The 14,552-nt window shown below is 37.3% G+C and overlaps 1 protein-coding gene across 1 annotated transcript; it reads left to right on the top strand.

Annotated features, from left to right (window-relative positions):
• The first annotated feature begins 10,255 nt into the window (after positions 1-10,255).
• LOC110309478 (olfactory receptor 2T1) lies at positions 10,256-11,278 on the top strand. The gene has a single exon (XM_021182160.2). The coding sequence runs from the start codon at positions 10,325-10,327 to the stop codon at positions 11,276-11,278; it is 954 nt and encodes a 317-aa protein (XP_021037819.1). The 5' UTR covers positions 10,256-10,324.
• Positions 11,279-14,552: the final 3,274 nt, after the last annotated feature.

The raw sequence follows: 14,552 nt of genomic DNA, 5'->3' as shown, positions 1-14,552 counted from the left end.
CTTGCTCACGAAAGAAGGAAGTGAAGTCTGCGTCCTTTTATTGGGTAATTTAGTCCAATGATGTTAAGAGCTATTAATGACCAGTGATTATTATTTCCTGTTATTTTGATGTTGGTGGTGTTAGTAGGTGTGTGTGTGTGTGTGTGTGTGTGTGTGTGTGTGTTGGAGTGTGCTTTCCTTGTTTTTGATAGCACAGAATTACTTATTTCTTGTGTTTTCTTGGATGTCATTATTCTTCTGGGTTGGAGTTTTTCTTCTAGTATTTTCTGTAGCAGTGGATTTGTGGATAGATATTGTTTGAATTTGGATTTGTCTTGAAATATCTTGTTTTCTCCATCTATGGTAATTGAGAGTTTTCCTGGATATAGTAGTCTAAGTTGGCACCTGTGGTTTTGTGGAGGTTACATATATCTGTCCAGGACCTTCTGGCTTTTAGATTATCTGTTGAGAAGTCATGTGTAAGTCTGATATGTCTGCCTTTTCATACTACCTGGCCCTTTTCCCTTGCCACTTTTAATATTCTTTCTTTGTTCTGTAGATTTTTAAAATTATTATGTGGTAGGAGCATTTTCTTTTTGCTCTAGTGTAGTTTGTGTTCTATGAGCTTCTTGTATGTGTATAAGATTCTCTTTCTTTAGATTGGGAAGGTTTTCTGGTTTTCTATGTTTTTGTTGAGAATATTTTTCTGGGAATTGGATCTGGGATTCTTCACCTTCTATTCCTATTATTATTTGGTTAGGTCTTTTCATGGTATCCCATATTTCCTGGATGTTTTGTGTCAAGAATTTTTTAGATTTAACATTTTTTTGACTAATGTAACATTGTTTTCTACTGTAACTACTTTGCATTACATTCTCTCTCCCATCTCTTGTATTCTGTGGTGATGCTTCCATTTGTTGTCCCTGTTCTCTTCCCTAGGTTTTTCATCTCCCGGATGCCCTCAGTTTGTGTTTTCTTTATTGTTTCTATTTCCATTTTCAGGTCTGGAACTGTTTTACTTATTTCATTCTCCTTTTTAATTGTATTTTCCTGCATGCCTTTAAGGGATTTATTTGTTTCATCTTTAAAAACCTATTTTTGTTTGATTGTGTTTTCCTGTTTTTCTTTAAGGGAGTTATTAATTTCTCCTTCAAAAACCTATATCATCTTTATAAGACTGTATTTAAGGTCAGTTTCTTGTATTTTGGTTATATTAGGATATCTAGGGCTTGATATAGTAGAGTAACTGTGTGCTAAATATGTAATATTTCCCTGGCTTTTGTTGATTTTATTATTTCAAGGGCCTTAAACTATCTGTATGGTTTTGGCCACTGGATGTTCTTGTTGCAGTAGGCATTGGGAACAAGGTGAATCTCTATGATCCTGGTGTTGCAGGCCTCTGATGTTAGTTTGGGGCTGTATGGTTCTGGACATGCAGATCTGTACAGTTCAGGAACCACAGGTCTCTGTGATTCAGGAGTCTCGGGTCTGATGAAAGTGAGGGGAGAGGTGGCAGAAGAATGGAGGCCACTGTATGATAGCAGGCTGCTCAGGGAAGCTTGGATTGACCCAGAGGACTCAGAAAGCAGGGAAGATGAGTGAAGGAAGGGATGCTAACCTGTATGGTTCAGGAGCAGAAGGTTTGATGAAGGTGGGAGGCAAGGTGGCAGGAGAATAGAGTTCCCCCTAGGTTAACAGGCTGCTCAGGGCAACTTGGTTTGGCTCAGAACTTAGCAAGCAGGGAATATGGTGGGGGGAAAGAATCTAACCTGTATAGTTCAAGATTTTTAGATCTGATGAAAGTGGAGGGAGAGATGGCAGGAGACTCCATAATAAAAAACTTTAATAAAACTTTAAGACAAAATGAAAATGAAAGACATTTGAAAAATGAAAAGACCCCCTATGCTCACAAATTAATAAGATTAATATTGTATAAATGGCCACTCCAAAGAAAATGTGCAGATTGAAGAGATTCCCCATCAAAATTCCAACACATATCTTCATAGAAATTTAAAAATAACTTATATTTCATTTAAACACATACACACTAACCCAAATAAATCAGAACAATAAAAGACCTGCTGGAGGTTTTACCATCCATGATTTTGTTATCAACAGAGCCATGGTAATAAAAGCAGTATTGAACAGGCATAACAAGAGCACATTGGGCAGCAAAATAGAACTGAGGAGCCAAACATAAACTCACTCTTCTATAGTCACTTGAGAATAAACACTGAAGAAAAGACAGTATCCTTAATAAGCAGTTCTAATTAAACTAGCTAATTACTTGTAAAATAATGAAATTAGATCCTTCTCTCTCATCCTGCACAAACCTCAACTCCAAATAGATCAAGAATCTTGAAATAAGACCTGCAGTCCTGAGTCTGATGGAGAAGAGCAGAGGTTGTACACAAGAACTTATAGACACAAGAAAAAACGTTCTGAATGTACACTGAGAACATGGGCAATAAACTAACAGTTAACAAATGGGACCCTGTGTAACTAAATATTTCCATACAGCAAAGGTCACCATTATTCAAGTGAAGAGAGAGCAACTGGAATGGGGATAAAATTCCATATCCACTCTACATTTGACAAAATGTTAATTTTTGAAGTATATAAAGAACTCAAACAAAGAAAAGAAAAGAAAAGAGAAAAATATTTGAACATCAAGAAAACCACCCAAATTAAAAATGGGGCATGGATCTAAGAAAAAGTTGTCAAATTGACTACAAATGACTGAGATATTGCAATGGTGACATGAATGGTATGGGAGTAACCACCCATTTCCTGATTGGAACAAAGTCCGACTCCAGGAGATGGTATGCCTGGCACTAATAATGGGGCTAAAACCTGTGGCTATATAGTTCATAGGCCCTAAGGGAGAACCCAATAATAGTATTCCTCTAAATGGACATAATATTAAAATGACTCCTAATGACATTGTTATACTCATAAATCAAAGCATCTCTCAACTTTTATCAGGGAAGATTGTTTTTAGAGTAGATGATAATTAACACAGAGAGTGGTAACTGGTCAACACACAGAAAACAAAAGACTATGGAGTCCTTACGACTAAATCAAATATTCACATCACACTCTTATCCCCATAGCTCAGGAATTCTTATGGAAATGGGGGGCATAAGATTATAAGAGTTGGAAGATATAGATAGCTTCATGAAAACAGTTCTTTCTAGACACAGTAGGGGCAGATACAGCGATGAACTTGCGGTAATTATTGCAGTATGCATAAGACCTATGCAAATTCCATTCAGACATCTGGGTAGGTGGACACATAATCCCAATATTAGCTGAGGAGATGTTAACATTTAATAAGGTCTTGGAGTAGAAAATTCAGTTCGTTTTTTTGTTTGTTTGTTTGTTTTATTTTGTTTTGTTTTTATTTTCTGAATGATGTGACTTCTAGTAGGTCAACAACATATTCAAGCAGTTCCCCCAGGCCAAGAATAGCTGGGCAATACCAACTAGTATCAATGGGGAAAAGAAAAAAGAAACTAAATACCATCGAAGTTGGGTAAGAAGAGGTGGAAAGGTTTAGATGGAAGGGGAGAAGTTAAGAAGGGTAATTATGTTTAAAATACATTGTATGAAATTCTTAAAGAATTTTTACTATGTTAATTCTTCCAATCCATGAGTATGGGAGATCTCTCCATTTTTTTGAGATCTTCTATTTCTTTCTTGAGAGACTTGAAATTATTGAAGTTATTGCCATACAGACTTTTCACTTGTTTGCTTAGAGTTACCCCCAAGATATTTTATATTAGTTGTGACTATTGTGAAGACTGTTGTTTCCATAGTTTCTTTCTCAGCCCATTTATCATTTGCATAAAGGAAGGCAAGTGATTTGAGTTAATTTTATATCCAGTAACTTTGCTGACGTTGTTAAAAATATTTAATTTTTTAAAAAAGAAATTCAAAACATCAATGAGGACTCAAAGACACAAAGAATCACTTGGTTGTCATCTCAACTTTTGTCAAATCCTTAGCTGAAACTGTTTGACTCAAAAAGACTAATGGCTTTCAGTAACCAATGCAGGATTCTCCTCAATAATGATCTCTCTTCTTTCTAACTGGAGGCATGACCTCTATAGCCATCAGCACTATGGGCATACAAGCATAAAAAGAAATAAAAATTGGAAAGGTATATGCCATGGGAGAAATTTATATTTATTTGCACAGTTGAAGATTGAATTCATGGCTATCAACACATAATTAATGGATTCTGTCTGTCTTGTTTTATTTTTTGTTGCTGAAGTTCAATGGCCTCAAACATGTGAGAAGAAACTTCCACAAATATACACACCAATAATCCTGAGTAATATTATTTAATTTTATTTTATTAATAATTTTTATCCATGTAAATAAATAGTTTAATATTTTACCTTCTGGATTTTGGTCTTGTTTTGTAATCATTCTTTCTTTTTATGTTGTTATTACTTTCTCTTTGTAATCTGAAAGTTTGTATTTTGTCCAATGGATGTTGAAATGGCATATCTCCAAGGAATGTTGAAATCTGTGACATTATACAGAAGCATATGTATATCTTATATTGATGCTAATTAATTATAATTAGAATATTCATATACACATACTCAAAAAACTATACACATAAACCTAAATGTGTATATCCTTACATAATAACAGCTATCCATATAATGTTTTATGAAAATTTTTGGTATTATAGGAAGGGAGGAGTTTCTATGCTTTTTTTAAAATATTTATTTATTTTATGTATGGTTGTGAGCCACCATACCAATGCTGGGAATTGAACTCAGGACCTCTGGAAGAGTGATCAATGTTCTTAACCACTGAGTTATCTCTCCAGCCCGCTCTATGCTTCTTTATACCTTTCTGGTACATAGTCACTAGTACTTTTTAAAGCACTAATTGTTTAACTACTAAGAAAACACTAAATTATAACAAAATCTGACTATTTTCACTTATTTATAACATTTGCTTCTAGATTTCTCTGAGAGGAAATAGCAGAAAATTTCTGAAGAAATTCTTAAAAAATCACATTCCCCATATGATTTTGTCATACTTTGTCAACACATTGAAGCCAGAAGCAGAAAGTATTTTTTCAAAGCCCATGTGACTTTAGATACATTCTGTTCCATTGGAATATTTCTCATTAGATGAGGTCCACCTGTCAGTAGAGTCCCCTGAGGACTACTGGTAAGAGACCTGCTCTGTCTCTGTCTGTGGCTTCCCCCCCCCCAAAAAAAAACTATTTAATGCCTCATTAATGCCTCATCTTCTTACTCTGGGTGCTTCCTATCTTACCAGTGATCTCCAATGAGAAAATCCAAATGGATCCAGTTTCTTTTAATGGTATATATTCTTCTCCAGTCACAAATTATTTCCTTCTAGCAACTGGAAGCAAGCAATATCACATTTTTTTCTTATAGTTTGAAGAATCTGTGTTCTTGTTCCTGTATTACATGCTGTTTTAGGGATTTGAGGTATGCATTATTTTTCTTTAATGATACTGTCTTTTAACTATTATTACAGTCAGATACTTAGGAATTCATTGTATGCATCTCTTTATGCTCATCTCTGTGTGTTCATCACACATGAAGGACACATCTATTCCTTAAATAAATATAAAGGGCCTTGTGTGGTGGATCTTGTATAGTAATGTTCTTGTAAATGCTGATCACACAGGTGGACCTTTTATCCCATAACTGTGGATTGTTTGATGTATTTCAATCTCTGTACAAACTGGAGGTCAATCAAATGTAGCAATATTCTCCTTTAGAAATTGAATACCTCCCATCTTCTAAAAAAAAATCCTTTTTTACTCTGCAGCACTTATTTAGTAATTCAACGTTATGGTAGCTTGCTGGAATTTTTCTGTCTTGTTAAATCATGTGTAACTCTTCCAATTCTTAAAACTTGCCTTCTACACTGAATGGATGAGGCAGAGAATTGACCTCATATATCAGATGATCTCACTTAAGATAAACATAGTTTATCATCAAAGAATGGATCAATGTTTTTTACTAAAAAATGTTTATGCCATAATTCCTTTAGTAGCTACTATTTATGTTGTATGGTAAGGAAAAACTGGGGATGTAAAGTGATACAGGAAAAATATTTGAAGGCGTTTAGAAATTGAAATTATTGGATGAATATTTTGTAGTTTTGTTTAAATAATATTAAAGTATAGATTAAATTAAGTAATGTAGTGAACAGTCTAGGAGTTCTCTGCTATACTTAGACAAATCTTTTGTTTATCTCACACTCTAACTGAAGATGTTTCTATTAAGATTGGTCGGGGATGTAGGAATGGAAAGCTGAGTGGTGCTGGTTGCCTCAATGTTACTTCAATAGCAGAGCATAGAGAAAGATGACTGGCTTTCCACAGCACTGAGGTGGTCAGCTTGAACTGGCACTCCCTGTGGAACAATGCAGTACTAGTTTCTCCGAATTTCTAAGATAAAAATCTAGAGTACAATTTGATAACTTACCTCCCAACATAAACACAAAATGCTTTCAGAAGCAGGTTTCCTAATAGCATATGGGCACTGTGGAAGACCAAAATACAACATATATACACAAAAATGTTATGTATCTAAATATTTCACTTTGGTACACTTGTTACTCCTTTAAAAATTAACCAAATGTTAGTCTTGAGAAAAAGGTAGGTTTGGAACAAAACATTAGAAAGGAATGGTGTTGGGGGGGATTTGAAGGGAGGAAAAGGAAGGGAGAGATGTAATGATTGATATAAAAAATCACAGAGCATTTTAAAAACTATTTGAGAGTCACAGATAAAACTCATATATACATAGGCATTCCTAATTCCCTACAAAGTGAAGTGCCCTTTATTCTCACCCCAATACCATGGAAAGGCCAGGGATGACTTGGAACTGGATGTTTGAGGACTGGAATGACTGGAAAACTGGAGGTGTGAGGACAGGGATGACTGAAGGAACTTGGAGTAAGGACAGGGATGATTGGGGAAGTGGGGGTGTGTTATATAATGGGATGACAGCTTTTGCAGATACATTTGTTTTAAGCCTAGACTCTTTCCACGTTGTCAGAGGGGGAAATACTTAAATTTCTCTGCAATAATTATGAAAAATTCAGTATTTTTAAGACAGGATAAAGGGGCTTTTCGAAAGGTGGAGAATACAAGGAAGAGGTCTACATGTAGCAGTTTCTAAGCTAAGCCAGAGCAGAGCATCCTCAGCAACAGGTCTGTTATTAAGGAATATGGCATGTATGGGAATATGGCATGTATGAAGGCTTTCACTTAGAAAAAAGTCCACTAGTGATCACACAGAAGCATGTGAAGGTTAAGACTTACACTTCAGGCAGTTTACTGACATTGATTTACAGGATAGGCTTGGATATTACATATCAAGTGGACTATAATCCTCATCTCATAGTGTAGCAATATGAGAAGAAGAACTTTGCAACCATGCATACTGAAGAAAACATCCATTTCACCAAAACAGAAGCAATTTTAGTATTTTATTTAGAAGCCTTTTAGTATATTTCAGTATGAAAAAAGGTATCTCTTTATCTCTAGGTATGACATAAAATCAAATGCTATTTAAGACGGAGAAAGAGTTTTATCCAATAAATAATACCAAATTACACTCAACATTTACTTTACAGTTTGTGGTCAATCAATCTGCAATACAAGCCTATTTATGCTTCCAAAGACACTTGGGTTTTCTGCAGACTTTATACAGTGATTCCATTTTCACAAAATTTCATGTACCTATACTTTCCTTCAAGTCAAGAGGTATTTGAAAGATGCAGAATAGTAAATGGTTTCATTCCTGGGCTTGTACACCTGGTGTTCAAAAAGTATTTAAATTTGTATTGATGATTTTACTTGAATATGTGTATAATTTAAATGAGATATCAGAAATTCTTATATATTTCCCAATAGTTACATAAAACAATACAACTTCACGTGAAATTATACACACAAACACACACACACACTACACACACACACACACACACACACACATTTTCTTATTTTATTTTAAATTTGCAAAACTCTATAGTCTTAGCTGAAAGCCCCTATTATAGAACTAACTATAAACTTAATTATAAATACCGAGTCTCATATAAAAACAGAAAAGTGATATTCTTTCTGTACTCAACACTAGGTGAAATACATAACTGTAAATTTATCATTAACTCCTATTGTTTCATTAGATTAACCTAACTTAAATAAACATTGAAGCTTAGAGTCCAAGTAGAATATCTGAGGTCATAGAATGCACTTATTTCACAACCAGGGAAAGAATTCAGTTTATCTAATTTTTAATTATGTCTTGCTCCATGTCTACTATGTCACCCCAGAGTCAAATTTTTATATAAAGGTACAGAGCCATTACAAGTGTTTCTGATTATTTTCCTGTGGATATAGTCTGCGGCTAGCAGAATTTAATATGCAATTTGGCTCATGATCTTCCCTCACACTGAGTGTGCAGAAAATAAATTTGCCCTGATAATTGATTTAGTTTATAGTTCATGTCAAGGAACGTCTATGTAACCAGTAAAACCCTTTCATGCACAGACAGGAGGAGAGGGCAGGTAAGCTGTGAAGAGGAGGAGGTTTTAGATTTCATCTTCACTCTGCTATGGCTTTAAGGCTAATTAGCTACTAAAAATGGAAGACAGCAAAACTTGTTAAAGATCTGTTTAGATGTGAGTGTGAAGAGCAGAGAGAAGTGTTTAAATGTGAGAAACAGCACATGGCTATCCTCTATTGTCAAGGTCAGTTGACTTCATAAATGTTAGAGTCAAAGCTATGAAGGATGCAAGCAATTGGAATGTGAATAATGAGTATGCTGCTCCATAAATTACCTATATTTTTCTGTACTTACAAATCTTAGTGGGCTCTGATAAATAAACTAAAAAGTAACGTAAGTAGGCATATTGTACATATTAACTAAATCTTATATAATATTTAGCTATTAATTTCTAGTACCAAAAATTTTTGAAATCAGAAAAAATAAAGTATGATAACTCTGATCACTTAAAATGAATCACTCATGTCTATAACAATTGATCATAGTGTTCCATTATAAATGATTTATACCAATCAAATTAATGTTTACAGAAATAAACAGATTTATATGCTTGACAGAGTAAATTCTGAGCTGCTGCTGTGGGAGATGCTAGGAATGCAGAATGAATTGAGACTCCCTGGTCAAATGTTCTCCCTCAAGTAAGGGGCACAGATCCAGTCCTGGGAAAAAAGGTGATTACCACTCTTGGTATATTGTAAAGGTAACTAATGGATATATAACATCTGCAATTGTGCCCTTCCCAAAGTCATCACCGTTGTTGCCTGTGTAATCATGTCAAATGGTCTTAGGTTCAGAAGATTTAGTGGAGCAATGGATTAGAATTAACTCGGGTAGTTTGGGTAATGTTTCCTGCAACTTTAGCCATAAAACACATAAAAGATTGATTTTGATTTTTATATACATTGTTGTGGTAATGATTTTCCTAACTGAATCAGATATTATGAGACACTGAGTTTTTCTTAATTATGAACACTATGAAAATTCAAATTTCAAAAAGTGGGTTATAGCTCAATATACATTTTGTGTATTTCTTTGTGCTCTTTTCTCTGAATCCTAATTATTGTCTCAGTCACTAATGATTACAATAATCATAATGATAACTCCATTGCCCCATCATCCTAAAACTAAAATTAATTTTTAAAAGTAAGATTATTTTTTCAGGTCCTTTGATGTCTGAACTTGCATGAGCACACTGCCTTGACAGTGCATTTCACCCTACACATGTGTTGGTGCATGTGTGAACAGAAGCAAAGTATACATTTGTAATACAACATGATGCAAATGTTACACTAGACACACTGTGGCTAAATGGTACACAGACTATGCACAGCTGGGTTCAGAAATGTCATGATGATGGTAATTATGCTCACCATTGCTAAGATGCACTTTATAAAAATACCAAGTAAATGTCACTTAAGAAAGGATGTGTCTTATCTAACCTTACACGGACACATTAAACTATGGTATAATACATATGCTTAGATGTTACAAAATATGAATATGATTATGATATTGTAACATCCACTGACATCTTGCTCAATGTACTTAAGAAACTATTGATTAATAATGATAAATTGTGCTTAAACTTTGTAGATATTAATATTTTATGTAAGTCAGGTATTGTGTATCAATTTAAAAATACCAAGAAAGCTAGTTTTGAATGTGTTCTTTTATTGGACTTTTAGGTTGTAATTTTAATTTTCTGGAAGTGCCACCATTTTACTTAGGAGGCTTCATGTTATATCAGCAACATCATAAGATAAATGGAAGGGGACAACACATCATCCACGGACTTCACTTTAATGGGGCTGTTCAACACAGAGGAAACCTCAGGTCTTGTATTTGCCACAATCTCCGTCATCTTCCTCACTGCACTGGTGGCCAATGGAATTATGATCTTTCTGATCCACACAGATGCTCACCTCCACACCCCTATGTACTTTCTCCTCAGTCACTTGTCTTTCATTGACATGATGTACATCTCAACCATTGTGCCCAAGATGCTAGTTGATTATCTTCTAGGGCAAAAGACTATTTCCTTTGTGGGATGCACAGCTCAACACTTTCTATACCTCACCCTTGTGGGAGCCGAGTTCTTTCTTCTGGGCCTCATGGCTTATGATCGTTATGTGGCCATCTGCAACCCACTGAGGTACCCTGTCCTCATGAGCCGCCGGATCTGTTGGATTATCATAGCAGGCTCCTGGTTTGGGGGATCTTTGGATGGCTTCCTCCTCACTCCAATCACCATGAGTTTTCCTTTCTGTAAATCACGAGAGATTAATCACTTCTTCTGTGAGGCACCTGCTGTGTTGAAGTTGGCATGTGCAGACACAGCCCTCTATGAGATGGTGATGTATGTGTGCTGCGTTCTGATGCTGTTGATTCCTTTCTCTGTGGTTATCTCATCCTATGCACGGATTCTGGCCACTGTCTACCATATGAGCTCTGTGGAAGGAAGGAAGAAAGCGTTTGCTACCTGCTCATCTCACATGACTGTGGTAACCTTGTTTTATGGGGCTGCCATATACACCTATATGGTACCACACTCTTACCATTCCCCATCCCAAGACAAAATTTTTTCTGTGTTCTATACCATTCTCACACCCATGCTGAACCCCCTCATTTACAGCATGAGGAACAAAGATGTGTCTGGAGGTCTGAGGAGGGCACTGGGGAAGATCAGGAGTTCTCAGCGAGTGTCCAAAGACTTTTGACTATGAGCTCCTTTTCATATAAATGGAAAATGGAACATTGTCAGTGCAGCTGGGCCTGAGCTGAAGGACTGAAGTACAAGGAAGGACTGAGTGAACAGGGGAAACCGCAATGTAAAAATGTGACTTCTCCATCGTCCTTGTTTCCTTCGTCTCCCTTCCTCAACACTCCTTTGTTTCTGAGTTTTGAGACAATATTTTGTTACATAAAACTAGCTAAAATTCTTACTTGTTATGTATCCCAAAATGTCCTTGAACTGATAGAAAGTCCTGTGGCTCCAACCTCCCGAGTGCTAGGATTTCAGGTTTATGCTGCAATGCCTGGTTCTTCTTCCTTTCTCGTGTCTCTTCATGTCTTCTCTTCATGTTTCTTCATGTCTTCTCAGAATACAAACTGGATAATTCTTCCTGAGTGCTATTTTGGAGTTGAATAAATCTAAAAATATTAAATGGCACGAGTGATATCAAGGGGAGCAGGACTTAAATGCTATTAGACATTTGCTAGGATGCAGGATATGTAGGATGCAGGATATGTAGGATGCTAGTGATACCATCTTCCCATCAAGGGGACAAGAAATATTACACTTCCTGATCTGGCAAGAGCTGATGCAACTACATATACACAAAAACTCTTAAACCCCCAAAAGTAAAACCCTAAAATTAAAAAAAAAAGTACTCAAGAACACATAAAAAAGGTCTTAAAAAAAAAAAACACTAAAACCCTGAAACCCTAAAAAGAAACTCTAAATCACTCTTTAAAGAACCCTACAAAATCCTAAAAAACAAAACAAAACAAAAAACCCCACAAAAACAAAAACAAAAAAACAAAACAAAACAAAACAAAACCCTAAAATTCTAAAAAGAACACAAGAGCCCAAAAATGACCCTAAAACTTTTTTTTGAGTATTTTGAGACAGGGTTTCTCTGTGTAGCCCTGACTGTCTTGGAAATCACTTTGTAGACCAGGCTGGACTCCAACTCAGAAATCCGCCTGCCTCTACATCCCAAGTGCTGGGATTAAAGGCATGTGTCACCACTTCCCAGCACTAATTTTTTGCCTCCAGGTGCACGCTGCCTGGTTAGTGAGTGGCACAGTGTCAGAGAGATCTTGGTTATTTCCTTTTTTGTTTTGTTTTGTTTTGTTTTTGTCTTAGTCAGGGTTTCTATTCCTGCACAAACATCATGACCAAGAAGCAAGTTGGAGAGGAAAGGGTTTATTCAGCTTATACTTCCATACTGCTGTTCATCACCAAGGAAGTCAAGACTGGAACTCAAGCAGGTCAAGAAGCAGGAGCTGATGCAGAGGCCATGGAGTGATGTTACTTACTGGCTTGTTTCCCCTGGCTTGCTCAGCCTGATCTCTTATAGAACTCAAGACTACCAGCCCAGAGATGGTACCACCCACAAGGGACCTTTCTACTTTGATCACTAATTGAGAAAACGCCTTACAGCTGGATCTCATGGAGGCATTTCCACAACTGAAGCTCCTTTCTCTGTGATAACTCTAGCCTGTGTCAAGTTGACACAAAACTAGCCAGTACAATTGACCCCTTGTCAACTTGACACACAAACAAATCACTAGTAAGCCTCAAACCTTAGTTTCTTTTTTTAATTAGGTATTTTCTTCATTTACATTTCAAATGCTATCCCAAAAGTCACCCATACCCTCCCCAATCCCCTACCAACACACTCCCACTTCTTGGCCCTGGCATTCACCTGTACTGAGGCATATAAAGTTTGCAAGACCAAGGGGCCTCTCTTCCCAGTGATGGGGGACTAGATCATCTTCTGCCTCATATGCAGCTAGAGACACGAGCTCTGGGGGTACTGGTTAGTTCATATTGTTGTTCCACCAATAGGGCTGCAGACCCCTTTAGCTCCTTGTGTACATTCTCTAGCTCCTCCATTGGGAGCCCTGTGTTCCATCCAATAGCTGACTGTGAGCATCCACTTCTAGTGGAGAGCCGTGCAGCGAGCAATCACAAGCCGCGAGCAATCGCCATTATAAGATGGCTCTGGCCTCTGGTTTGCCTAACTAGTAAACAAGCCTTGTGCACAAGTGCGAGAGTGAACTCATGCTTAGTCACTGCTCATCTCGGGACATAGTAGTGGGGTAATGGGTGAGCAACGAATCAGGAGCTGACACGCCACATCAGGTGCTGAAACGCCATGGCTGAGGGCTATATAAGCGACCCCATTTTCCGGGGTCGGGGTCTTCCCTCCTGAAGAAGCAATAAAGCTTTTGCTGCAGAAGATTCCAGTTGTCCGAGTGTGTTTTTGTCGGCAAGAACGGTAGCTCAGGACAAGTGGCGCCGAAGAACCGAAAATTACCATCACACCTACGCAAGGGAGATCCCTCGTTCGCGGGGCAGAACCAGAACAGCAGGACACTACAGCTCTGTAAGGTACGTACAGTCTTGAAATTTCTCCAGAGTTAGATGCCCTTTTGATTGTTTTCATGGTGATAGTACTTTCCCTTTCGGTTTCATTTTGCTTCCACTGCTGGAACTGCTGACTGATTCTCAGTTTCGGTCAGGCCTGGACAGCAATCAGTATGGGAATCTCCCACTCTGTTGTAACGGCCTTACGGTCGGTCCTGAAGCAGTGTGGCCTGAAAATCGCCACTAAGACTATAGAGGGATTTGTCAGGGAGATAGACCGTGTGGCACCATGGTATGCTTGCTCAGGGTCATTAACTGTCACCTCATGAGACAAATTGAAAGGAGATCTAGTTAGGGAACATCAGAACTGCAAACTTAAAGCAGGGACCATGCCTTTGTGGAAATTGGTGAGATTGTGCTTAACAGACGAGGATTGTCAGCAAATGGTTGAAGCAGGGCAGAAAGTTTTGGACGAAATTCAAGACAGTCTATCAGAGACAGAGTGGGGAGAGAGAGTAAGAGCTGAGAGGAAACAAGGTGCACCGAAGTATGAAGGCCTTTCCCCAGGCCTTGAGCCTGAGGAAAAGAGATATAAGGGATAAAATGCCCTGGGAGAGATTAGAAAAAGGGATGGAAAGGGAGAGAAAAGGAAAGGTCGAGCTGGAGAGGCACATAAGGAAAGGAGCCTCTACCCACCATTAGATGAGTTCAAAGCACTAGCTGTCAGTAGCTCAGAATTGGATAAGGAACTTAGCCCCTCTGAGGAAACAGACTTAGAGGAAGAAGTGGCAGGCTATGAGGGAGAAAAATACCAGCCAGATGAACGACGAGCTAATCAGTCACAGAATAACATAAAGAAAGCAAAAGTAGCTACAGACAAATGTCAAATCGCTGCG

This window comes from Mus caroli, unplaced genomic scaffold (assembly GCF_978045245.1).
Source record: "Mus caroli unplaced genomic scaffold, Mus_caroli_1 scaffold_12, whole genome shotgun sequence".
NCBI lineage: Eukaryota > Metazoa > Chordata > Mammalia > Rodentia > Muridae > Mus > Mus caroli.
The sequence above is the reverse complement of the archived record's forward strand: the minus strand, read 5'-3'. Positions and strand labels throughout refer to the sequence as shown.

Excerpts from the sequence above, each read along its gene's own strand:
- LOC110309478 (XM_021182160.2), top strand. The coding sequence starts at position 10,325 with ATGGAAGGGGACAACACATCATCCACGGACTTCACTTTAATGGGGCTG.